Source organism: Oncorhynchus tshawytscha, linkage group LG10 (genome assembly GCF_018296145.1).
Source record: "Oncorhynchus tshawytscha isolate Ot180627B linkage group LG10, Otsh_v2.0, whole genome shotgun sequence".
Lineage (NCBI taxonomy): Eukaryota > Metazoa > Chordata > Actinopteri > Salmoniformes > Salmonidae > Oncorhynchus > Oncorhynchus tshawytscha.
The window spans coordinates 80,153,765-80,180,475 of record NC_056438.1 but is presented as its reverse complement, the minus strand read 5'-3'; the positions used below and the strand labels follow the sequence as shown (position 1 = coordinate 80,180,475).

The following is a 26,711-nucleotide window of genomic DNA, read 5'->3' as shown; positions in this document are numbered from 1 at the left end:
ATGAGCGAAATATCAATTTTAGAATCAGGCTTTAACGTAACAAAATGTGGAAAAAGGGGTCTGAAAACCTTTCGAATGCACTGTATGTAGCAATTAGCCTCGGGGGACAAGGCCGAGCTAGGTCCGGTCAATTAGCCTCGGGGGACAAGGCCGAGCTAGGTCCGGTCAATTAGCCTCGGGGGACAAGGCCGAGCTAGGTCCGGTCAATTAGCCTCGGGGGACAAGGCCGAGCTAGGTCCGGTCAATTAGCCTCGGGGGACAAGGCCAAGCTAGGTCCGGTGAATAGATGTTTGTATTAGCAAACAATTAACAATATTCATCTAGATATTCGTCAGCAAAAAAAGATGTCGGCTACATTGTGATGTATGACTTGTACATTTGAAGAGACTCCGCAAGAAGATGGCCATCAAAACCAACATTGTTTTCAGGTTTATTTCTTCAATGCAATACCATGGGAGGGATGGGGTTAAGAACAGTTGCCTCAGAAGGTAAGGAGGGATGTAACATGATGAGAAAAACAATAATAATAATAAAGTCTGCATTCGTATCATCAGGGCTAGGATTGGACAGGAAGTAGGGCTAGGATTGGACAGGAAGTAGGGCTAGGATTGGACAGGAAGTAGGGAAGGACCTATGTCCCAGATGGACTAGAAACATTTCCCAGAGAAAAAGTAGAGAAATTACTAAACTGAACAAATCAAGTAGTCGATGTCTCCGTCCCAAATGGCACCCCATCTATCCGTCCGTCCATATATCCATCCAGCCATATAGTGCACTACTTCAAGCCAGATCGCCCTACGGGCCCTGGTGAAAAGCAGGACATTATACAGGGAATAGGAGTACCATTTTGTACGGACTAAATCAGAGGCGATCCTGCATTAAGTAGCGAGGTGGTCTGTGTTTGGACAACGGAAGAAGTAGTTCTCTCCTTTTTAGCTTAAAAAAGGATTAAAATAACATTTTTCACTTAACATTTCATTCAAGTTCTATTTTTTATTTTTTTTATAATTAAAAAAAAGAGGGAGAGAGCGAGAGAAGACGATTGGTTTATTCAACTACTTCATGCCCCCATGGTGACTAGGACCGTGTTCCAATACTTATGAAATGCATAGTTCTTCCTACCCATCATGCATAAGTTTCCTTCCTACCCATCATGCATAAGTTTCCTTCCTACCCATCATGCATAAGTTTCCTTCCTACCCATCATGCATAAGTTTCCTTCCTACCCATCATGCATAAGTTCCCTTCCTACCCATCATGCATAAGTTCCCTTCCTACCCATCATGCATAAGTTCCCTTCCTACCCATCATGCATAGTTCCTTCCTACCCATCTTCCTTGAAGGAATCACAGATCTGAATTGGGTAAAGTAATAGGGGGGTCTTTTCACCGATCTAACCACTAATGGAGCTATGCTTACCTCATAAGGTAGGAACGGTGTGTTAAAGTACTCTAACAGGGCCTAGGCACGTCATAAACTGTCCTCCGTGTTGATTGATAGTGTACCACTTCCTGTGTGTCCCCAAAAGGCGCCCTATTCCCTGTGTAGTGCACTACTGTTGACCAGGACCATTAGAAGTAGTGTACTATACAGGGAATAAGGTGCTATTCGGTACGTACATCTCATACCTGCACTTAGGCTATCTGTCCATCCATCAAAAACAAAGCAAAAAAAAACTAAAACGGAACCATCTTTTTCCTTCCTTCCTTTCCTCTCTCCCCTCTGTGTGTACACTAACCATGTGTAAAGGCTTATAGAAAGGCAGTGGGGGCCCTCGTACTGTACAGACAGACAACATGGCCACTGCAGACAGAGCTTCTGATACGGCAACATAGTCTTTCCTTCTTGGTTAGTCAGTTCCACCTTTTTGGCCTTTTGATTCAGGAGCCGAGGGGTTGTCATTAGATACGGCAGGCGTCTTGCGTCTCCCAGGGCGCGCTGTCCGAAATGGCACCCTATTCCCTATGTAGTGCCCTACTTTGAACCTGAGGCCCCTATAGGACTCCCTATCGGTTCTGCTCCAAAAAAAAAAATTGTGCACAAAATAGAAAATAGGGTGTCATTTCAGAGCAAGCTCCAGTTTACAAGATGAACTTCCCGATGAAGAATCCGATGAAGATGGCTGCTATGACAACGAGGAGAGAGGGGAGGGAGGCGGCGGTCGTCTGTTGCATCATGGAGGAGGAGGAGCCCGTCTGGTTTGATGTCATGTGGTCAGAACGCTGGGCAGCCCTTCTCATTCTAACACCGTCATCCTTGGATGGAGAGGGGATAGAGAGAGAGAGAGAGAGAAGAGAGAGGGGGAGAGGGGAGGGGGGGAAACAGGGGTGCACATATCAAACTGCACAAAAACAAGAAACTATCAAACAAGAATATAGTTCTCTACAGAAAACAGGAGAACCAGCAGTTAAAAGGTTAAGTTGGCACTTCTCATAATCTGACTAAACCCTTCGGTGCTAACAGCGAAGGTCAAGTCACGTGTCCTCCGAAACATAACCCACCAAACCACTCCCCTTCACACTGGAAGCCAGCCATACCTGTTCAACTGACTACCGGAGTCAGCTTGCAGGCGCCAGGCGCGACACAAAGAGTCGCTAGAGCGCGATGAGCCAAGTAAAGCCCTTGAAACGAGCAGGTCATGCGTAAAAGAGTCGCTAGAGCGCGATGAGCCAAGTAAAGCCCTTGAAACGAGCAGGTCATGCGTAAAAGAGTCGCTAGAGCGCGATGAGCCAAGTAAAGCCCTTGAAACGAGCAGGTCATGCGTAAAAGAGTCGCTAGAGCGCGATGAGAGCAGGTCATGCGTAAAAGAGTCGCTAGAGCGCGATGAGAGCAGGTCATGCGTAAAAGAGTCGCTAGAGCGCGATGAGAGCAGGTCATGCGTAAAAGAGTCGCTAGAGCGCGATGAGAGCAGGTCATGCGTAAAAGAGTCGCTAGAGCGCGATGAGAGCAGGTCATGCGTAAAAACCCACAAATGTTCTTCACTTAATGCAGTTCTGATGGAAGAGTGGGTCAAAATTCCTCCACAGCGATGTGAGAGACTGATCCAACAACTACAGGAAGTGGTCATACAGTACCAGGAAGTGGTTGGTTGTAGTCAGTGCAGCTACTGTAAATTCCTCCACAGCGATGTGAGAGACTGATCCAACAACTACAGGAAGTGGTCATACAGTACCAGGAAGTGGTTGGTTGTAGTCAGTGCAGCTACTCTAAATTCCTCCACAGCGATGTGAGAGACTGATCCAACAACTACAGGAAGTGGTCATACAGTACCAGGAAGTGGTTGGTTGTAGTCAGTGCAGCTACTGTAAATTCCTCCACAGCGATGTGAGACTGATCCAACAACTACAGGAAGTGGTCATACAGTACCAGGAAGTGGTTGGTTGTAGTCAGTGCAGCTACTGTAAATTCCTCCACAGCGATGTGAGAGACTGATCCAACAACTACAGGAAGTGGTCATACAGTACCAGGAAGTGGTTGGTTGTAGTCAGTGCAGCTACTGTAAATTCCTCCACAGCGATGTGAGAGACTGATCCAACAACTACAGGAAGTGGTCATACAGTACCAGGAAGTGGTTGGTTGTAGTCAGTGCAGCTACTCTAAATTCCTCCACAGCGATGTGAGAGACTGATCCAATAACTACAGGAAGTGGTCATACAGTACCAGGAAGTGGTTAGTTGGAGTCAGTGCAGGTAAAGGTGGCACAACCAGTTATTGAGTGTAAGGGGGCATTTACTTTTTCACACAGGGGAATTGGGTATTTCATAACTTTGTTAATTAAATCAAATAAGTATAGATGTTTTGTGTTATTTGTAAACTCAGGTTCCCCTTTATCTAATATTAGATTTTGGTTGGAGAGCTGATAACATTCAGTAGTAAAAAAATATGCAAAAGTAAATTTAGAAAATTAGAAAAATGCACTATATACACAGAGACGTGAAAAAGTACGTCCAAACAGGGTACGCAAAAATGCCATGGTCGCTGTGGGAGAACGTTGATTTTCTGCATCAGGTAGCCTGATGTGTCCATGTCAACTGGATTATTGGGGAATTGATTCTTCTTGCAAAGCACAATTTTAATTGAACTACTTATACCAACCTGACTAATAATCGTATCGTTGTGTGCAATGAAACCTCGCCAAACCTCTAAGCCGTCTCTACAGCAGAGAGAACCTAACCTTGAGTTGACGGTTTTCGCCGGTCAGCTTGTCCATCTCAGCCTGAAGTCTCCTGCATTCCTCTGTGAGGTTCTTCATCTCAGAGCCGTTGGTCAAGACGCTGGCGGTCTTCGCCGCTGTCAGCACGGGAGCCGCCTTGGACGAGTTCAGCACGGGAGCCGCCTTGGACGAGTTCAGCACGGGAGCCGTGGCGTTGCTGCTCAACTCCACGTCGATCTGGAGAAAAGGACGAGAGAGAGAGAGAGAGAGAGACAGACAGAGAGAGACACAGACAGACAGACCGAGAGACAGAGAGACAGAGACAGACCGAGAGACAGACAGACAAAGAGAGACAGACAGACAGACAGAGAGAGAGAGACAGAGAGAGACAGAGAGACAGACAGACAGACAGACAGACAGAGAGAGACAGAGAGAGAGAGAGAGACAGACAGAGAGAGACAGAGACAGACAGACAGAGAGAGACAGACAGAGAGAGAGACAGACAGAGAGAGAGAGAGACAGAGAGAACCCACTAAGTCCGCAGCATCCCAAATGGCACCCTTATATAAACAGTGCACTACTGACCAGGACTTCAAAGGGCTCTAGTCACAAGTAGTGCACTGTTTATAGGGAATAGGGTGTCATTGGCAGATGTTTAAGGGAAAACCACAAAACAGAAACCCAGCAGCAGTGTCCTTAGCCTGGTCCCAGATCAGTTAGGGGCTGGAGGTTAGGAGACCAGGGTTCAAACAGTACGCGGTTTATCTGATGCTTAGAGTGGGGTTCAAACAGTACGCGGTTTATCTGATGCTTAGAGTGGGGTTCAAACAGTACGCGGTTTATCTGATGCTTAGAGTGGGGTTCAAACAGTACGCGGTTTATCTGATGCTTAGAGTGGGGTTCAAACAGTACGCGGTTTATCTGATGCTTAGAGTGGGGTTCAAACAGTGTTTTATCTGGGTTCAAACAGTGTTTTATCTGATGCTTAGAGAGAGTAGGGTTCAAACAGTAGGGTTCAAACAGTGTTTTATCTGATGCTTAGAGAGAGTGGGGTTCAAACAGTGTTTTATCTGATGCTTAGAGAGAGTAGGGTTCAAACAGTGTTTTATCTGATGCGGTTTATCTGATGCTAGAGAGAGTAGGGTTCAAACAGTGTTTTATCTGATGCTTAGAGAGTAGGGTTCAATCAGTGTTTTATGCTTAGAGTAGGGTTCAAACAGTGTTTTATCTGAAGTTCAAACAGTGTTTTAGATGCTTAGAGAGAGAGTAGGGTTCAAACAGTGTTTTATCTGATGCTTAGAGAGAGTAGGGTTCAAACAGTGTTTTACAGTAGGGTTCAAACAGTGTTTTATCTGATGCTTAGAGAGAGTAGGGTTCAAACAGTGTTTTATCTGATGTTTTATCTGATGCTTAGAGTTCAAACAGTGTTTTAGTAGGGTTCAAACAGTGTTTTATCTGATGCTTAGAGAGAGTAGGGTTCAAACAGTTAGGGTTCAAACAGTGTTTTATCTAGGGTTCAAACAGTGTTTTATCTGATGCTTAGAGAGAGTAGGGTTCAAACAGTGTTTTATCTGATGCTTAGAGAGAGTAGGGTTCAAACAGTGTTTTATCTGATGAGAGTAGGGAGTAGGGTTCAAACAGTGTTTTAGGGTTCAAACAGTGTTTTATCTGATGCTTAGAGAGAGAGTAGGGTTCAAACAGTGTTTTATCTGATGCTTAGAGAGTAGGGTTCAAACAGTGTTTTATCTGATGCTTAGAGAGAGTAGGGTTCAAACAGTGTTTTATCTGATGCTTAGAGAGAGTAGGGTTCAAACAGTGTTTTTTATCTGATGCTTAGAGAGAGAGTAGGGTTCAAACAGTGTTTTATCTGATGCTTAGAGAGAGAGTAGGGTTCAAACAGTGTTTTATCTGATGCTTAGAGAGAGAGTAGGGTTCAAACAGTGTTTTATCTGATGCTTAGAGAGAGTAGGGTTCAAACAGTGTTTTATCTGATGCTTAGAGAGAGTAGGGTTCAAACAGTGTTTTATCTGATGCTTAGACAGAGAGTAGGGTTCAAACAGTGTTTTATCTGATGCTTAGAGAGAGAGTAGGGTTCAAACAGTGTTTTATCTGATGCTTACTTGAATTCGCCTGCAATGAAACAAGTGCTTACCACATCCGGTCTCAAATCAAATAATTGTTCTATGAAAGAAAACAAGTACTGTTTGATTAGGAGGCCGTACGTACGACAGAGGAGGCCGAGTCTGTTGCCTTATGGGCCCCGATGAAAAGTAACGCACTATATTGGGAATATGGGGTAATTTGGCATGCAGCTTGTGTGTCTGGTCCAGGCTGGAGGCAGATAGAGGACGCACATCGTAGGCACCAGGGAGGGAACGTCCCTCCAATAGCACAGTTAGATGTGGTTCTAGTCAGTGAACAGTCAACGACATGTCACAGTGAAGGACAAGGGATGGGAGAAACAGACACGAGAGTTCCCAGGGAGACAGCTTGTTGTCCGGTCCACTCTGCTGCACGAGCCTTTCTCCTGTCCTGACCAAGGGGATGACGTAGCAAAATGTTTGCAAACAGAAAAGGAGAAATTGGACAAACTCCAGTACAGCAGTAGTATCTACCTTAGAACCCAGACCAGTCTCCCCCACCTCACAAACCTGTTGTCCTTAGACTTTAGTTTCCCCCCCCCCGGGCCACTTCCTCCTCCTCCCCCCCGGGCCACTTCCTCCTCCTCCTCCCCCGGGCCACTTCCTCCTCCTCCTCCCCCTCCCCCGGGCCACTTCCTCCTCCTCCCCCGGGCCACTTCCTCCTCCTCCCCCGGGCCACTTCCTCCTCCTCCTCCCCCGGGCCACTTCCTCCTCCTCCCCTCCCCCGGGCCACTTCCTCCTCCTCCTCCTCCTCCTCCCCCCGGGCCACTTCCTCCTCCTCCTCCCCCCCGGGCCACTTCCTCCTCCTCCTCCTCCTCCTCCTCCTCCTCCTCCTCCCGGGCCACTTCCTCCTCCTCCTCCTCCTCCTCCCCCGGGCCACTTCTTCCTCCTCCTCCCCCCCCGGGCCACTTCCTCCTCCTCCTCCTCCCCGGGCCACTTCCTCCTCCTCCTCCCCCCCCGGGCCACTTCCTCCTCCCTCCTCCTCCTCCCCCGGGCCACTTCCTCCTCCTCCTCCTCCCCCGGGCCACTTCCTCCCCTCCCCCGGGCCTTCCTCCCTCCTCCTCCCCCGGGCCACTCCCCTCCTCCTCCCCCGGGCCACTCCCCTCCTCCTCCCCCGGGCCACTCCCTCCTCCCCCTGGGCCACTCCCCACATAAGTCCTGCTGATGCTCCTCCAACTTACCACTTCATTGTTTTCAGAAGGCAGGTCGAATACACATCTCAGCTTGGAATCCATGAGGTCATGAGGTTTCACATCTTTCCACTGGAGGAGAAGTGAGGAATACATGTTATTCATCAGACTAAACTACTAGCAGCTGGACTCCATATACACTAACACACCATCTTTCTCTCTCACACACACAGACAGACACATACCACGGCGGGTGGAGGAAAAATCTGGCAACGAACTATCACATCATTATTCAACTATTCAGCTCTTAGCCAAACACTAAAGCTCTGTAGATATCTTTCCTGTACTTGTCGTCACTGTGATGTTCTGTGAGGAGATCAACACCAGCGCTAACTGTAGTATTAGAGAGAGATTCAGAGAATGGGCTTGGTTTTGACAGGGGGAAAAAGACCATGACTGTTGCTGCCCTCTACTGGACGAGATGAGAATTAACCACCATGACTGTTGCTGCCCTCTACTGGACAAGAGGGGGAAACTACCATGACCCTGTTGCTGCCCTCTACTGGACGAGAGGGGAAAACTACCATGACTGGGTTAAGTCACAGATAATACAATGGGTGTGACATCAAAGCCAATTCCAATACCTTTTTTATTTTTCCTTCTTCCCTTGTAATCAGGGATAGATTTACACCTGGGACACCAGAAAAGGATACAGATGGATACAGAAAAGCAGCAGTAGTCCAGACCTCGTAGGGTCAGATGTAGATGACATTAAGGTAGAATTACTCACCATTGCATCCACCTCAGCCACATTAGGAGGCGCAAAGATACTCTGGACCATGAATTTGTGTTTACTTTTCTCGTTGGGGTCGTAGTCGAAGGGCTGGAGCATTACTGTAATAGATTCAAAACAAACTGTCACACACACACACACACACGTCAGCAAAAAACAGAGTTCTTGATTTACGCTATAAGTCTTAAACTAAATTTATTTCAACTACTGTAACAAGGATCGAAATAAAAGCTATAGACTAAAGTTGTCCGAATGGACAAGTAAAAAAATGATAAAACAAAGGCTCCTACGATCAGAATTTGTATTTGTCTTTATTATGGATCCCCATTAGTTCCTGCCAAGGCAGCAGCTACTCTTCCTGGGGTTTATTATGGATCCCCATTAGTTCCTGTCAAGGCAGCAGCTACTCTTCCTGGGGTTTATTATGGATCCCCATTAGTTCCTGCCAAGGCAGCAGCTACTCTTCCTGGGGTTTATTATGGATCCCCATTAGTTCCTGCCAAGGCAGCAGCTACTCTTCCTGGGGTTTATTATGGATCCCCATTAGTTCCTGCCAAGGCAGCAGCTACTCTTCCTGGGGTTTATTATGGATCCCCATTAGTTCCTGTCAAAGCAGCAGCAAAACAACATCCTATATCCACTAGTGTGACTGTGCCACAGTGTGCCTGTTCATCATCCTCTGAGGAAATAGGAAGTATTTTTGAAACAGTCTGAATTGCACATTCTAGGTGGATAATAAAAAATTCCTGTAAAAACTCTTCCTGGGGTTTAATGATCCCCCCTGTCCCCTCCACTCTAATCCCCGCTAGACTGCCCGGCGCTACTCTTCCTGGGGTTTATTATGGATCCCCATCTAGTTCCGCAAGGCAGGCTTCCTGGGGTTTATTATGGATCCCCCTCCCTCTAAGGCCAGCTACTCTTCCTGGGGCAGATCCCCATTAGTTCCCCCCACCCACTCTTCCGCTATGGCTCCCCATTAGTTCCGCCCCCCTCCACTCTAATCCGCTAGGCTACCTGCCGCCAGCAGCCCTTCCACTTTATTATGGATCCGCTAGCGAGCGAGCCAGCTGGGATTTTAAATGTACATTTTGTAGAGGGATTTTTTTATTATTATTAGTTTCTCCAGTCAGGGATTTTTCTAAACATTAAGGTTATCAATTTTTAAAAACGTTCCTACCCCTAGTTATTGGACTTACCAGAGATGGTGACGGTAGCACCTGCATCTATGATGCCGTTGTTGGGCCGTACACAGTATCTCTTGGGAGCTGTGGTCTTCACTTTGAAACATACTCTTCTATCAGACGGGTTCTTCAGCTTCAGGTTGGTGGTGACGACATCTGTGAAGGGACCTGGCAGAGAGGGAGCGAGGCAGAGAGAGGGAGCGAGGCAGAGAGGGAGCGAGGCAGAGAGGGAGCGAGAGGGAGCAGGCAGAGCCGTTGGGGCGAGGCAGAGAGGAGCGAGGCAGAGTAGGGAGCGAGGCAGAGAGGGAGCGAGGCACGAGGCAGAGAGGGGAGCGAGAGGGAAGGCATAGGCAGAGAGGGAGCGAGGCTATCAGACGGGAGCTTCAGGCAGAGTGGGAGCGAGGCAGACTGTGGAGGGACAGACAGGGAGCAGAGAGGGAGCGAGGCAGAGAGGGAGCGAGAGGGAGCGAGGCAGAGAGGGAGCGAGCGAGGCAGAGAGGGAGCGAGCGAGGCAGAGAGGGAGCGAGCGAGGCAGAGAGGGAGCGAGCGAGGCAGAGAGGGAGCGAGCGAGGCAGAGAGGGAGCGAGCGAGGCAGAGAGGGAGCGAGCATGTGATTACAGTGCAACACTGAGGGGAGATGAACACATCTAGATAACACATACAACAAATTTAAACAATTTTACTGAGTTAAGGTTCACATAAGGAAATCAGTCAATTGAAAAATCAATTAGGCCCTAATCTATGGATTCCACATGACTGGGAATACAGATATGCATCTGTTGGTCACAGATACCTTAATAAAGAGGTAGGGTTTGGATCAGAGCCAGTCAGTATCTGGTGGCACTTTTTGCCTCATGCAGCACAACATCTCCTTCACATGGAGTTGATCAGGCTGATTGTGGCATGTTGTCCCACTCCTCTTCAATGGCTGTGTGAAGTTGCTGGATATTGGAACTGGAACACGCTGTTGTACAATGGGTGAGGTTCCATGGAAGAACTGGGACATTTTCAGCTTCCAGGAATTGTGTACAGATCCTTGTGACATGGGGCCGTGGATTATCATACTGAAACACGAGGTGATGGCGGTGGATGAATGGCACGACAACGGGCCTCAGGATCTCAGTGCATTCAAATTGCCATTGATTTAAAATGCAGCTGTGTTTGTTGTTCGTAGTTTATGCCTGACCATAGCATAACCCCACAATGGGGCACTCTGTTCCCAACGTTGACATCAGCACACCGCTCACCCACATGACGCCATACAGGTGGTCTGTGATTATAAGGCCAGTTGGACTTAGTGCCAAATTCTGTGAAATGACATTGGAAGCTGCTTAGGTAGAGAAATTAGCATTAAATTCTCTGGCAACAGTTCAGCATGCCAATGTCTCAAGTTTTGAGGGAGCGTGCAATTGCCGTGGCATCGTGTTGTGTTCAGTGTTTATCATCAGGGAAGAGGAAAACTACTCTGAAGCTTTCAGAAGAAACATAACGAAAGGTTATACGATGTCACGCAACTCACGTAGCTATTAACGGCCTCAATGAGAACGACAGATTTGTACCTTGTCAGAACAGCTTGGGGATTCGAACTTGCAACCTTTTGGTTACTAGCCAATGCTCTAACCACTAGGCTACCCCAAAATTTACAATACATTTTTTTTTATTTTACAGATTTGACAATTTCTCTGTCCTTCACATCAGAGCTGCACCGTTTGGGGAGTAACTCACTACCTGGAATCAGTTAAGGCATTTTTTACTACAGATACTGACTACAGATACTTTTGAAAAACTAAAATTGTGCTATAATGGATTTCTTAAATATAGAAAGAATGTTTGCTCAAATATACAAAATATCAAAAGTAACAGTCAATGCAGCTGGTGGCCACACCAGATACCATGTACTGCAGTGCATCTCCTCCTCATGGACTGCACCAGATGTGTCAGTTCCTGCTGTGAGATGTTACCCCACTCTTCCACCAAGGCACCTGCAAGTTCCCAGACATTTCTGGGGGGGAACGGCCCTAGCCCTCACCCTCCGATCCAACAGGTCCCAGACGTGCTCAATGGGATTGAGATCCGGGCTCTTCGCTGGCCATGGCAGAACACTGACATTCCTGTCTTGCAGGAAATCACGCGCAGAACGAGCAGTATGGCTGGTGGCATTGTCATGCTGTAGGGTCATGTCAGGATGAGCCTGCAGGAAGGGTACCACATGAGGGAGGAGGATGTCTGAGCCTGTAAAGTACCACAGAGGGAGGAGGATGTCTTCCCTGTAAAGCACTTGTTGCCTCAATGACAGGCAGTCTGATGATGCTGTGACACACTGCCCCAGACCATGACGGACCCTCCACCTCCAAATCGATCCTGCTCTAGAGTACAGGCCTCGGTGTAACGCTCATTCCTTCGATGATAAACACAAATCTGACCATCACCCCTGGTGAGACAAAACTGTGACTAGTCCGTGAAGAGCACTTTTTGACAGTCCTGTTTGGTCCAGCGACGGTGGGTTTGTTTGTGCCCATAGGCGACATTGTTGCCAGTGATGTCTGGTGAGGACCTGCCTTTACAACAGGCCTACAAGCCCTCAGTCCAGCCTCTGTGAGCCTATAGCGGACAGTCTGAGCACTGATGGAGGGATTGTGCGTTCCTGGTGTAACTCGGACAGTTGTTGTTGCCATCCTGTACCTGTCCCGCAGCTGTGATGTTTGGATGTACCTATCCTGGGCAGGTGTTACACGTGGTCTGCCACTGCGAGGACGATCAGCTGTCCTGCCCGTCTCACCGTCTTAGGCGTCTCACAGTACGGATATTGCAATTGATTGCCCTGGCCACATCTGCAGTCCTCATGCCTCCTTGCAGCATGCCTAAAGGCACGTTCACGCAGATGAGCAGGGAACCTGGGCATCTCTCTCTTGGTGTTTTTCCAGAGTCAGTAGAAAGACCCCTTTAATGTCCTAAGTTTTCATAACTGTGACCTTAATTGCCTACCGTCTATAAACTGTTAAGTGTCTTAACGATTATTCCACAGGTGCATGTCTATTCATTCATTGTTCATGGTTCATTGAAGCATGGGAAACTTAAAACCCTTTACGATCTGTGAAGTTATTCAGATTTCTACGAATTATCTTTGAAAGACAGTGTCCTGAAGAAGGGATCTTTTTTTTGCTGAGTTTAAATTGACACCTTTAGTTCTCAAATTACATTTAATTTAACTCCACATGTGTTTGAAGGATCCTTTTTGTCTTCTAATGTCTCTTAAGGGGAAAGTAATCAGATTAAATTACTGAGTTTGGGGAAATCCAAACGTTACGTTGAAGGATTTTGGACAAGTAACTAGTAACCGATTGCAGTTAGAAAGTAAAGTAACTTACTCAACCCCGGCGATAAGACACTCAACAGACAAGCAAAAAGTATTTACCTAAATGTTGCTGAAGCCAAAACATTAGCGATTTGACATGCTTAACAGGATGTCCCCTCTGGACAACGTCTCCTCCACGCCGTCCCCTCTGGACAAAGTCTCCTCCACGCCGTCCCCTCTGGACAAAGTCTCCTCCACGCCGTCCCCTCTGGACAAAGTCTCCTCCACGCCGTCCCCTCTGGACAAAGTCTCCTCCACGCCGTCCCCTCTGGACAAAGTCTCCTCCACGCCGTCCCCTCTGGACAAAGTCTCCTCCACGCCGTCCCCTCTGGACAAAGTCTCCTCCACGCCGTCCCCTCTGGACAAAGTCTCCTCCACGCACGTCCCCTCTGGACAAAGTCTCCTCCACGCCGTCCCCCCCTCTGGACAAAGTCTCCTCCACGCCGTCCCCTCTGGACAAAGTCTCCTCCACGCCGTCCCCTCTGGACAAAGTCTCCTCCACGCCGTCCCCTCCCCGTCCCCTCTGGACAAAGTCTCCTCCACGCCGTCCCCTCTGGACAAAGTCTCCTCCACGCCGTCCCCTCTGGACAAAGTCTCCTCCACGCCGTCCCCTCTGGACAAAGTCTCCTCCACGCCGTCCCCTCTGGACAAAGTCTCCTCCACGCCGTCCCCTCTGGACAAAGTCTCCTCCACGCCGTCCCCTCTGGACAAAGTCTCCTCCACGCTGTCCCCTCTGGACAAAGTCTCCTCCACGCTGTCCCCTCTGGACAAAGTCTCCTCCACGCTGTCCCCTCTGGACAAAGTGGTAACCTTGTGTATTTATAGCCTATTTGTCGGTGCTGAGAGGAAAATAACGCTTTCTTATAGATGGATGCAGATGGATGCACTGCCTAGGATCCAGACTGGTCAGAGTCATTCGTTACCAGCTGACTGTAACGACATGGTCGGAGTCATTCGTTACCAGCTGACTGTAACGACATGGTCGGAGTCATTCGTTACCAGCTGACTGTAACGACATGGTCGGAGTCATTCGTTACCAGCTGACTGTAACGACATGGTCGGAGTCATTCGTTACCAGCTGACTGTAACGACATGGTCGGAGTCATTCGTTACCAGCTGACTGTAACGACATGGTCGGAGTCATTCGTTACCAGCTGACTGTAACGACATGGTCGGAGTCATTCGTTACCAGCTGACTGTAACGACATGGTCGGAGTCATTCGTTACCAGCTGACTGTAACGACATGGTCGGAGTCATTCGTTACCAGCTGACTGTAACGACATGGTCGGAGTCATTCGTTACCAGCTGACTGTAACGACATGGTCGGAGTCATTCGTTACCAGCTGACTGTAACGACATGGTCGGAGTCATTCGTTACCAGCTGACTGTAACGACATGGTCGGAGTCATTCGTTACCAGCTGACTGTAACGACATGGTCGGAGTCATTCGTTACCAGCTGACTGTAATGACATGGTCGGAGTCATTCGTTACCAGCTGACTGTAATGACATGGTCGGAGTCATTCGTTACCAGCTGACTGTAATGACATGGTTGGAGTCATTCGTTACCAGTACACCAACAGCTGACTGTATGTAAACAGGTCATTGCATTACGTACCGCTTTCCGAGGCTATAAGCCAAATCCTAATCGATTAAACCAATTTAAGGTTCCCTTAGCTCAGGTAATATCATATGGAGAGGAGATCCCATGCTCTCCATATTGGAGATGGAAGGACTGTGGCTGCGTTGACAGTCAACCCAATTCTGAACTTTTGACACTAATTTGTCTTTTGATCGATCTGATCTTTTGCCAACAAATGGGTTGCCTGTGTAAATGCAGCCTTTGTGACCTGATTTGTTGACTCAGGTTGATTGACTCCAGTAAAATTCATGGGGAGACATTAGCTACCATCATTACCCCGGTGCTGCTCTCTGTCCATCTGGTGACAGCTGGTCTGCTGTTTCCTATAAGGACATTAACAGCCAGCACGGTCCAGATTTAACCAATCAGCATGGTCCCAACACAGTCCAGATTTAACCAGTCAGCATGGTCCCAACACGGTCCAGATTTAACCAATCAGCATGGTCCCAACACAGTTCAGATTTAACCAGTCAGCATGGTCCCAACACAGTCCAGATTTAACCAGTCAGCATGGTCCCAACACGGTCCAGATTTAACCAGTCAGCATGGTCCCAACAAGGTCCAGATTTAACCAGTCAGCATGGTCCCAACACGGTCCAGATTTTCCCATCATGTTGTCAACACAGCTAGAGGCCAAGTCCAATTACACCAAACTCAGATGAATTAGTGATTAGTTGCCCCGCAGACAGATAAATGGAGGTTGTTGTGTATCCATTTTCCCAGCTGATGGGTTTATTAGGGCATGTTTTGCTGTGACCTGGCTTGACCATAACACTGTTTCAGATCAACATGATATACTGAAAGACAGGGTCTAATGTCTGTCGTTGCACCAAACATTGTGACTCAGTCAAGTAACCTACTATGGTTCTACGCTCGTTTCCATACCTAGGGAGGAAATGATTGCATCAAAAATCAGGAAGAGTTTCCTGATCCGAGTGACATGGGGGACAGCATTTGGTTATACTCCCCACAGAAAGCTTGGGTTTAGTTTAATACTGATGGGGTCTATATGGACAACACAGCTAAAACCCAATTCAATCTATGATCACATCCTCTTGCTTAGAGACAAGCTGAGGAAATGCAAATAGGATTTGTTTTGTTGCTTCAGGATCAATGACCATTCATCCATCCTCTAACATAATCAATAACCAATGGTTTTCTAGATTACTATGACCTACTCAATACACTGATCACCACAACAAAGTGAGATTAGGCCTGGCAGAGCTGGGTTAGCCCACGAGGGGACCGTGGGCATCGGGTAAGCCCACGAGGGGACCGTGGGCATCGGGTAGCCCACGAGGGGACCGTGGGCATCGGGTTAGCCCACGAGGGGACCGTGGGCATCGGGTTAGCCCACGAGGGGACCGTGGGCATCGGGTTAGCCCACGAGGGGACCGTGGGCATCGGGTTAGCCCACGAGGGGACCGTGGGCATTGGGTTAGCCCACGAGGGGACCGTGGGCATCGGGTTAGCCCACGAGGGGACCGTGGGCATCGGGTTAGCCCACGAGGGGACCGTGGGCATTGGGTTAGCCCACGAGGGGACCGTGGGCATTGGGTTAGCCCACGAGGGGACCGTGGGCATTGGGTTAGCCCACGAGGGGACCGTGGGCATTGGGTTAGCCCACGACGGGACCGTGGGCATTGGGTTAGCCCACGACGGGACCGTGGGCATTGGGTTAGCCCAGGACTGTTAAGGACAGGACCGTCACAGAACCATGAGTGTTTTAACAACAGCATGGGTAGAGGGAACTAAACATCCTCAAAACATTTATCTACGTTTGAACTTCTCCCTCAGCAATCTGTTCCTCTGTCAGGAAGGGGCGACTTCCCAGACACAGATTAAGCCTAGCTCAGGATTAATGGGGGAAAAAACTCTATTGAAAGTACTAAGATTATTCTGAGTCAGGGGAAACCGACCCAGAGTTTCCACTAGTTGGTCTCTGCCTAATATCACAGTTCAGTTCACACCCATAGCACAGAGATGAGTGACAGCACAACGACTTAACTTCTATCTGAGCCTCAAAGTGCATCGTATTCCCTATAGAGCCCTATTTGAACCACACCCTAAATCCACATGGCTTGGCAACATTCATAAAATGATTTATGTGGGTCGACTAAATGTAGAATATCGATTAACGTTCTGATCGTTACGAGATGCCAGAGTGTAGATGGGTGTGAAGAACGTTGTGGAATTCCTCCATCCTAACCTGAAAACCCGCGGTCACCCCGTGGCAACGCGGTCACCCCGTGGCAACACGGGCAACACAGTGTGCCCATCACAACACGGTCACCATGGCAACACGGTGTGCCCATCACAACACGGTCACCATGGCAACACAGTGTGTGCATCAGGAAGTAGCAGTCTTTCCTGTTCCCCATTTCATACAGGCTTATAGTTGAACAGTGAATTGACAGAATGTAGCCTAACCTAAATATGTACTAGATCTAGTTAACATATGGCATTTAGGCCTAGGTGGACTTATTTTTTTAGGACGACACTCGCACAGACACTACGCCATACACAGCCCCGACACACGTCATACACAGCCCCGACACACGACACAGCCCCGCGGCAGGTAGCCTAGTGGTTAGAGTGGAGGGGCGGCAGGTAGCCTAGTGGTCAGAGTGTAGGGGCGGCAGGTAGCCTAGTGGTCAGAGTGTAGGGGCGGCAGGTAGCCTAGTGGTCAGAGTGTAGGGCGGCAGGTAGCCTAGTGGTCAGAGTGTAGGGCGGCAGGTAGCCTAGTGGTCAGAGTGTAGGGGCGGCAGGTAGCCTAGTGGTCAGAGTGTAGGGGCGGCAGGCAGCCTAGTGGTTGAGCATTGGGCCAGTGACGAAAGGTTGCTAGATTAGATCCCCCGAGCTGACATGGTAAAAGTCTGTCGTTCAACCCCTGAACAAGGCAGTTAACCCACTGTTCCCCTTGTGGGCTGTCATTGTAAATAATAATTTGTTCTTAAATGACTTCCGTGGTTAAATAAAGGTTAGATGAATAAACTATTTTTTTTTAAATTGACGGCCATTTGAGGCCTGTCACTGGGGCAGAGCTCCCTGCCATCCGTAAACCCCATTCCAGGTGGTGTCAGCCACCCAAGTCATAGACTCTCTCTCTGCTACCGCACTGCAAGCGGTAACGACATGCCAAACCTGGGACCAAAACGCTCCTGAACAGCTTTTACCCCCAAGCCATAAGACTGCTGAACAGTTCATCAAATGGCTCCCTGTTCCTGGAAGGCAGTCAGCTTTGCCCCAGTGATGTACTGGGCCGTACACTCTACCCTCTGTAGATCGGAGGCCGAGCAGTTATCATACCAGGCGGTGATGCAACCGGTCAGGATGCTCTCGATGGTGAGGATCTGAGGACGGGTTGATGACATAACCAGGACGGGTTGATGACATAACCAGGATTGTGCCTTTGTCTTCTGAACAACGAAATAAAGTTGACATGAAAACCAACAGAACAGCAGAGAAATGCTGGTTAAGGAACACGAGGAAGAGTCGATAATAACTGCCTCCTCGTTTCTTTGGATGGATTTTCACAAGGCTACTTTGAAGCAAGGTACGACCAGCCTCGTAGTAAAACCTTCACGTTGCAAACAAATATACTGCCTCAAGCTGCCATTGCAAAGTTGTGGGTGGAACCACTGATGATAGTCAACGGCAGCCAGGCTATTGCCTACGCATGCAAATGGGAGGCACGCTTTACGAGTTGAGATTGAGAAGGAAAACAAAACAAGTTCCTTTTTAAATCGTGGCCGTAATTTAACAAGTGATTGCATTTAGAAAGTGTTATTTGTTGAACCATGACGGGGGCTTCTAAAAGCAGGCTTCACTCCAGTAGACTACAGACTGAGGAGCTTCTCTATATCCTGTCTGACAGGTGGTATTCCTCTCCTCTAACTAGGCCCTGTATCCTGTCTGACAGGTGATATTCCTCTCCTCAAACTAGGCCCTATATCCTGTCTGACAGGTGGTATTCCTCTCCTCTAACTAGGCCCTGTATCCTGTCTGACAGGTGATATTCCTCTCCTCAAACTAGGCCCTATATCCTGTCTGACAGGTGATATTCCTCTCCTCAAACTAGGCCCTATATCCTGTCTGACAGGTGATATTCCTCTCCTCAAACTAGGCCCTGTATCCTGTCTGACAGGTGGTAAATAAAATACATCATGAGGACTAACGAAAACACACAACGCGGCAATTTAAATTCCACACAATTATTCAAATTAACCTATAAACCGATAAGCATGACCGGTCAAAATGTATTTCGGTAGCTAACCAATTAACATCCTTATCTCCTCCAGAACACAGTGTGTTATTGCACAGCCTCGAGCCTGTGTTCAGGTTCAATTCAGAAAGAACTGTTTGAGACAGGATCTAGGCCGCACCTGGAATCTAGGCTGTTTCACATAGTTTCACATACTTGTCACGAGAGCTTAAAAATATAAAGTCATTATAATAGTAGTTTGTGTTCAACACACAAGTGGCACGGTATTGGTGGGACAGGGCCACCCTTGCTAGACAGGATCTAGGCTGCACAGGGCCACCTACACACCATAGACAGCATTATGTTTGTCATCTGGGGCCATCCATCCTTAGAAGGAGAAGCTGTGTGTTATCTCCCCTGACATGGGTGGTCCCACATGGGTGGAGCCGTCTTGCTACTTCCATACCCCATATATTTACATGGGTGGTCCCGGCATGGATGGTCCCGGCATGGATGGTCCCGGCATGGCCTATTTACCTTCTCATTGAGCCAGGGAAGGGAGAGAGCTGGCCAATTACGTGACATGCAATTTGTTTATCCTAAAAAATTGTTGCGTGCTCGCCTACCGTTGTCATTTAGAAAGCAGTTAGTGAGCCTCGGGGTTTAATTTGTTGAAGGGGTAAATATAAATCTTGTGACTGATGAGAAGTTGGGCTGATTGATCAGAGGACGTATCAGAGGGCACGGCCGGCTCTGGTCCAGGTCATCAGTAACTCCCAGGACCAGAGCTATCAGAGGGCACGGCCGGCCCTGGTCCAGGTCATCAGTAACTCCCAGGACCAGAGCTATCAGAGGGCACGGCCGGCCCTGGTCCAGGTCATCAGTAACTCCCAGGACCAGAGCTATCAGAGGGCACGGCCGGCCCTGGTCCAGGTCATTAGTAACTCCTAGGACCAGAGCTATCAGAGGGCACGGCCGGCCCTGGTCCAGGTCATCAGTAACTCCCAGGACCAGAGCTATCAGAGGGCACGGCCGGCCCTGGTCCAGGTCATTAGTAACTCCTAGGACCAGAGCTATCAGAGGGCACAGCCGGCCCTGGTCCAGGTCATCAGTAACTCCCAGGACCAGAGCTATCAGAGGGCACGGCCGGCTCTGGTCCAGGTCATTAGTAACACCCAGGACCAGAGCAAGGTCATGGACAGCCCAAACCACACCAGTCAAGTAGGCTTGTCTCATCGATCAGTCATCACTATTATAAGATAGACTGAGGGTTGGTATTAATGAGTTGATGTGACTCTTAATACTTCCTCTACCATTGACAGTAGAGGACAACCGATTTGGATTTTTAAAAGCCGATACCGATTAATCTGACTATTTTTATATACATTTGTAATAATGACAATTACAACAATACTGAATGAACAATAAACACGTATTTTAATTTAATATAATACATAAATAACATCTATTTAGTCTCAAATAAATGAAATATGCTCAATTTGGTTTAAATAATGCAAAAACAGTGTTGGAGAAGAAAGTAAAAGTGCAATATGTGCCATGTAAAAAAAAGCTAACGTTTCAGTTTTCTGCTCAATATGAAAGCTGGTGGTTCAATATTCCCAGTTCAGAAGTTTTAGGTTGTAGTTATAGGAATTATGACGCGTCGACTATTTCTCTCTACACCATTAGTATTTCATATACCTTTGACTATTGGATGTTCTAATAGGCACTTTAGTATTGCCCTGCTAATCTCAGGAGTTGATAGGCTTGAAGTCATAAACGGCGCTGTGAAGCAAGCATTGCGAAGAGCTGCTGGCAAAACGCACAAAAGTGCTGTTTGAATGAATGCTTACGAGCCTGTTGCTGCTCAGTCAGACTGCTCTATCAAATCATAGACTTAATTATAACATAATAACACACAGAAATACGAGCCTTTGGTCATTAATATGGTCGAATCCGGAAACTATCATTTAGAAAACAAGACGTTTATTCTTTCAGTGAAATACGGAACCGTTCTGTATTTTATCTAACGGGTGGCATCCCCATTAGTCTAAATATTGCTGTTACATTGTACAACCTTCAATGTTATGTCATAATTATGTACAATTCAGGCAAATTAATTATGGTCACAGTTCCCAACGAGCCAGGTGACCCAAACTGTTGCATATACCCTGACTCTGCTTGCACTGAACGCAAGAGAAGTGACACAATTTCCCTAGTTAATATTGCCTGCTAACATGAATTTATTTTAACTAAATATGCAGGTTTAAAAATACATACTTCTGTGTATTGATTTTAAGAAAGGCATTGATGTTTATGGTTAGGTACATTTGGTGCAATGATTGTGCTTTTTTCGCGAATGCGCTTGTTAAATCACCACCCGTTTGGCGAAGTTGAAGTAGGCCGTGATTCGATGATAAATTAAAAAGGCCAACTACAGATTGTTATGAAAACTTGAAACCGGCCCTAATTAAATCGGCCAATCAATCAGTCGACCTCCGACAGTAATGGAAGCTGCTCACCAACAAAACTGTTTTTTTTGTCTTTCAACAACTGAAGGTTGATTTCAATTGTCAAGTCAATTAAATGTATTTTTAGGACTTGTTCAAGTCACATCGAAACAAAAATGTCAGTACTTGACTTGGGGGACTGTAGACAGACTTCTGTAATCTGTCAACCTAGAGCGATATAAGACACACGGACTGTCAACATCACCAGCATTGTGGTCAATTTAAAAGACTAGTACGTTTTAGTTAATGATAAACAAGCTAGAACTAGTGTGTACATAAGACAATCTGTACACGTCACGACACCCGAACACAGAAGGAGAAATGTAATTTTACGAGGGCGAAGTATCAGAGGTGGTACATGTGGTGAAGTTATCGGAGACCAAGGTATACACAGAGGGTCAGGAAAAAGATGAGTCTGACAGTAGGAGTGAAGTTTATGGGAAAAAAATGGACTCTTGCCTTTAAGCTGATCCATTTGTGGATTCAGGCTGGGGGAAAAAGTTTGTGAGGGTAACCAGAAATGGTCTAGTGATCATTTTTTGTTTCTGTTGGTTTGAGGGAGAAGGCGCTCAGAGTAAAACAAAAATGGGAGGCAAGAAAAGTGAATTGTTTCGCTTTCAAAAAAAGGGCACCAATGAAAGGAGTGATAACTGGGGTAGCAGTAGATATAAACGCTGACCAACTGAGGGGAAAGATACCCGGTGTATGTGATGCTCGTCATTTGATGCGACAGAAGAGTCTTCTCTTTTTGAGCTTTGAAGTTGAGTTTTTGCCTGACAAAGTGATGTAAGGATATATAAGTTATCCTGTATGTGCTTTTGTACCGAATACATTACGTTGTTACAGGTGTCAAGCTTATGGGCATGTGGCAGCAGTGTGTAGGAGGGAGGTTCCTATGTGGCAGCAGTGTGTAGGAGGGAGGTTCCTAGATGGCAGCAGTGTGTAGGAGGGAGGTTCCTAGATGGCAGCAGTGTGTAGGAGGGAGGTTCCTAGATGGCAGCAGTGTGTAGGAGGGAGGTTCCTAGATGGCAGCAGTGTGTAGGAGGGAGGTTCCTAGATGGCAGCAGTGTGTAGGAGGGAGGTTCCTAGGTGGCAGCAGTGTGTAGGAGGGAGGTTCCTAGGTGGCAGCCGTGTGTAGGAGGGAGGTTCCTAGGTGGCAGCAGTGTGTAGGAGGGAGGTTCCTATGTGGCAGCAGTGTGTAGGAGGGAGGTTCCTATGTGGCAGCAGTGTGTAGGAGGGAGGTTCCTATGTGGCAGCAGTGTGTAGTAGGGAGGTTCCTAGGTGTTCCTATGTGGCAGCAGTGTGTAGGAGGGAGGTTCCTATGTGGCAGCAGTGTGTAGGAGGGAGGTTCCTAGGTGTTCCTATGTGGCAGCAGTGTGTAGGTGGGAGGTTCCTAGGTGTTCCTATGTGGCAGCAGTGTGTAGGTGGGAGGTTCCTAGGTGTTCCTATGTGGCAGCAGTGTGTAGGTGGGAGGTTCCTAGGTGTTCCTATGTGGCAGCAGTGTGTAGGTGGGAGGTTCCTAGGTGGCAGCAGTGTGTAGGAGGGAGGTTCCTAGGTGGCAGCAGTGTGTAGGAGGGAGGTTCCTAGGTGTTCCTATGTGGCAGCAGTGTGTAGGAGGGAGGTTCCTAGGTGTTCCTATGTGGCAGCAGTGTGTAGGAGGGAGGTTCCTAGGTGTTCCTATGTGGCAGCAGTGTGTAGGTGGGAGGTTCCTAGGTGGCAGCAGTGTGTAGGAGGGAGGTTCCTAGGTGGCAGCAGTGTGTAGGAGGGAGGTTCCTAGATGTTCCTATGTGGCAGCAGTGTATAGGAGGGAGGTTCCTAGATGGCAGCAGTGTGTAGGAGGGAGGTTCCTAGATGGCAGCAGTGTGTAGGAGGGAGGTTCCTAGGTGTTCCTGTGGCAGCAGTGTGTAGGAGGAGGTTCCTATGTGGCAGCAGTGTGTAGGAGGGAGGTTCCTATGTGGCAGCAGTGTGTAGGAGGGAGGTTCCTATGTGGCAGCAGTGTATAGGAGGGAGGTTCCTATGTGGCAGCAGTGTGTAGGTGGGAGGTTCCTATGTGGCAGCAGTGTGTAGGTGGGAGGTTCCTAGGTGTTCCTATGTGGCAGCAGTGTGTAGGCAGTGTGTAGGAGGGAGGTTCCTAGGTGGCAGCAGTGTGTAGGAGGGAGGTTCCTAGGTGGCAGCAGTGTGTAGGAGGGAGGTTCCTATGTGGCAGCAGTGTGTAGGAGGGAGGTTCCTATGTGGCAGCAGTGTGTAGGAGGGAGGTTCCTAGGTGGCAGCAGTGTGTAGGAGGGAGGTTCCTAGGTGGCAGCAGTGTGTAGGAGGGAGGTTCCTATGTGGCAGCAGTGTGTAGGAGGGAGGTTCCTAGATGGCAGCAGTGTGTAGGAGGGAGGTTCCTAGGTGTTCCTGTGGCAGCAGTGTGTAGGAGGGAGGTTCCTATGTGGCAGCAGTGTGTAGGAGGGAGGTTCCTATGTGGCAGCAGTGTGTAGGAGGGAGGTTCCTATGTGGCAGCAGTGTGTAGGAGGGAGGTTCCTAGGTGGCAGCAGTGTGTAGGAGGGAGGTTCCTAGGTGGCAGCAGTGTGTAGGAGGGAGGTTCCTATGTGGCAGCAGTGTGTAGGAGGGAGGTTCCTATGTGGCAGCAGTGTGTAGGAGGGAGGTTCCTAGGTGGCAGCAGTGTGTAGGAGGGAGGTTCCTATGTGGCAGCAGTGTGTAGGAGGGAGGTTCCTATGTGGCAGCAGTGTGTAGGAGGGAGGTTCCTATGTGGCAGCAGTGTGTAGGAGGGAGGTTCCTAGGTGGCAGCAGTGTGTAGGTGGGAGGTTCCTATGTGGCAGCAGTGTGTAGGAGGGAGGTTCCTAGGTGGCAGCAGTGTGTAGGTGGGAGGTTCCTATGTGGCAGCAATGTGTAGGAGGGAGGTTCCTATGTGGCAGCAGTGTGTAGGAGGGAGGTTCCTAGGTGTGAGAAGTGTGCAGAAGGGCATGAGACAAAGGAATGTGTAGCATTGGGGAAAGTAGTAGATTGTGTTCATTTGTAGGGGTTCCCATGGCGCTGGGGATCAGAAATGTCCCGTGCGAGAGAGAGAGGCAGGTTGAGGTTTCCAGGGTTAGACTAGAGCAGGAGTTGTCATATGCTGAGGCAGTGAAGAAAGTAGAGGAAGATGGGTCAAGGGGGAGGAGTGGTGAGAGTAGTAGAGATAACCCAGTACAGAGGGACAGGACAAAAAGTTATGCGTTTCAGTAAGATTGGGATTTTTAGCATTTATAGCAACGGTTATCAACTGTACAGCAGGGATGGAACAGAAGTCGCAGAAAATAGAGGTGGTGGAGGCAGCTGCCGAGAGGTATTTCGGTGTAAAACATGACAGCAGAAGAGTTAGTGTGTGTTGTGTTGAAGGAAGGTAGGAATAAATGAATGTAATTAGTGGAGTAGTGTGGTGTTAATTTTATTTCATATAATTTGAAAATTACCGAGTGTAGTGTTAGATGGTAGGGTATTTATTTAGTACAGTTTTGTTTTTCAAGCAAAGTATAAAAGGGAGTTTGTACCTCAGTCTAGTAGGTGGCGGCCGAGCGCCCGTTAAACCCCGTCCTCTGAACGAACCGGTCCGTCGGCACAGAAAGCTCCGACTGAACAGCTGGGTGCCGAGAATACATTTGTATTCCGACTTGTTTTTGTTTTTTAAAAAGTGCAATACACGGAAAACTAGTTGGAACGGTTAACGTTAACATTTGCTACCTAACTCAAACGTTGCAACCATTCACCAACCAAATGAGTTACATGAGTTATACAAACCTAGTTAGTATACCCACCAATGACTACTTCACAAGCAGGACACCTTTAGGTAGTTGGTTAACTACATGTCCTCCTTGTATGTTAGTTTATTGGTTTAGCAACTTGTAAACTTTTGCACTAGTTAGTTAAGGAATACCTGGCACGGATAGGTTATCTGGACAGTCTTTATCACAAGAAAGGGGAAAGATAGCATGTAGTCAGAGGTGTATATATAAAAAAACGATTCGGTACAGTTTATGACAAGACAAGACCCACGCACGTCGACCGCGTCACTGACATTACGGTGATTCACACCGCGGCCTGTCTCCGTTCCCCGAACAAAATGGCGGCGGCGGGCAGCCTAACGCGTTAACTACGAACCGAAGGGAAGGTGTGAAATCATCCGAGAAATACAGGCTTGTCTCGGAGATTTAAAACAAACAACACATATATATATATATATATGTGAAGGTAAAAATGCACTTACCTTTAAATCTGAGGTCACAGGGGGGATCGAGAACAAGGATTTGCTCCAACTTGGACATATTTATCTCTAGCGTTGTCAGAGACACTGACGAGAGGTGGTCCTGCTAGTTGGAGCTGAAGAGTCGCTGACTGGTCTCTGGTCTAACAACCTGAACGAGCACACGGGAGCAAATATTTCAACGCGCGATTCTAGTGCGCGTTCACGTGTTTGGGTCTTCACTCATTTTAATAAGAAACTCATTTTTCTTGAATCTGATTTGATTAAGTTAGTTAGTTAATCAAATACGCAATAGTCATGTAGGCTACTTTTTTTGTTGTTTTTTTGTCACAGATCCTAACTGGAAAAATATATGGTTTACAGATGGGTCTAAATGCCATATTGGTTCACATTTGTTGATAGAGCTATTTCAGCAAACTTGATTTATGGGGTATTTTGATAGGCATGGTTCCAAATACTGTATTGTTTAAGTGATACTTCTCTGGATATATGTGTGTGTTGAGAGCAATGACTATATGTATATATATAGGAAGGGGTTGAGAAAATAACTTGTGCATGTGTAAGAAGGGTGTGTGTGTTGAAGCAGAGAGTGTGTGTGCATGTTCTCTCTCTGTCTCTCTCTCTTTCTCACTTTCTCTCTGTCTCTCTCTCTCTCTGTCTCTCTCTCTCTCTGTCTCTCTCTCTCTCTCTCTGTCTGTCTCTCACTCTCTCTCTCTCTCTCTGTCTCTCTCTCTCTCTCTCTCTCTCTCTCTCTCTCTCTCTCTCTCTCTCTGTCTCTCTCTCTCTCTCTCTCTCTCTCTCTGTCTCTCTGTCTCTCTGTCTCTCTCTCTCTCTCTCTCTCTCTCTCTGTCTCTCTCTCTCTCTGTCTCTCTCTCTCTCTCTCTGTCTGTCTCTCTCTCTCTCACTTTCTCTCTCTCTGTCTCTCTCTGTCTCTCTCTCTCTCTGTCTGTCTCTCTCTCTCTATGTGTCTTTGTCTCTCTCTTTCTCTCTCTCTCTCTCTGTCTCTCTCTCTGACTCTCTTTGTATTAATGTGTGTAACCTGTATTTAACTAGGCAAGTCAGTTTGAACAAATTCTTATTTACAATGACGGCCAAACCCTAACCCGGACGACACTGGGCCAATTGTGCACCGCCCTATGGTTCTCCCAAACACGGCCGGTTGTGACACAGCCTGGAACCTCGAACCAAGGTTTCTGTAGTGACGCCTCTAGCACTGAGATGAAGTGCCTTAGACCGCTGCGCCTTCTCGGGAGCACAAATTAAACCCTATTTGTTTTCCAACTTTAAAACCAGAAGACTATCTACTCTGCCTTTCTCTCTTCGGACCTTTTGAGAGCCTCGTCTAGGGTTAAGTCCATC

At 47.8% G+C, this 26,711-nt stretch overlaps 1 protein-coding gene across 2 annotated transcripts; it reads right to left on the bottom strand.

Annotated features, from left to right (window-relative positions):
• Positions 1 to 413: 413 nt before the first annotated feature.
• LOC112236165 (vesicle-associated membrane protein-associated protein A) lies at positions 414 to 25,512 on the bottom strand. Of its 2 annotated transcripts, none has more exons than XM_042329173.1 (6): positions 25,356 to 25,512; positions 9,414 to 9,566; positions 8,215 to 8,318; positions 7,476 to 7,556; positions 4,175 to 4,390; positions 414 to 2,255 (listed from the first exon to the last, which is right to left on the bottom strand). In XM_042329173.1, exons 1-6 carry the CDS (start codon positions 25,411 to 25,413, stop codon positions 2,082 to 2,084), a joined length of 786 nt encoding a protein of 261 aa, XP_042185107.1. In that variant the 5' UTR covers positions 25,414 to 25,512; the 3' UTR covers positions 414 to 2,081. The 2 variants fall into 2 exon arrangements, with proteins under 2 accessions (XP_042185107.1, XP_042185108.1); XM_042329174.1 differs by lacking the exon at positions 25,356 to 25,512 and adding an exon at positions 12,814 to 13,127.
• Between the last annotated feature and the right edge of the window lie 1,199 nt (positions 25,513 to 26,711).

What these genes read in the sequence shown, in the direction of transcription:
- LOC112236165 (XM_042329173.1), bottom strand. Translation starts at nt 25,413, where the DNA reads ATGTCCAAGTTGGAGCAAATCCTTGTTCTCGATCCCCCCTGTGACCTC. An exon ending in TGCTACCGTCACCATCTCTG is followed by an intron (nt 8,319 to 9,413) that starts GTAAGTCCAATA and finishes AATCTATTACAG; the next exon opens with TAATGCTCCAGCCCTTCGAC. An exon ending in CTTCTGAAAACAATGAAGTG is followed by an intron (nt 4,391 to 7,475) that starts GTAAGTTGGAGG and finishes CCTTTTCTCCAG; the next exon opens with ATCGACGTGGAGTTGAGCAG.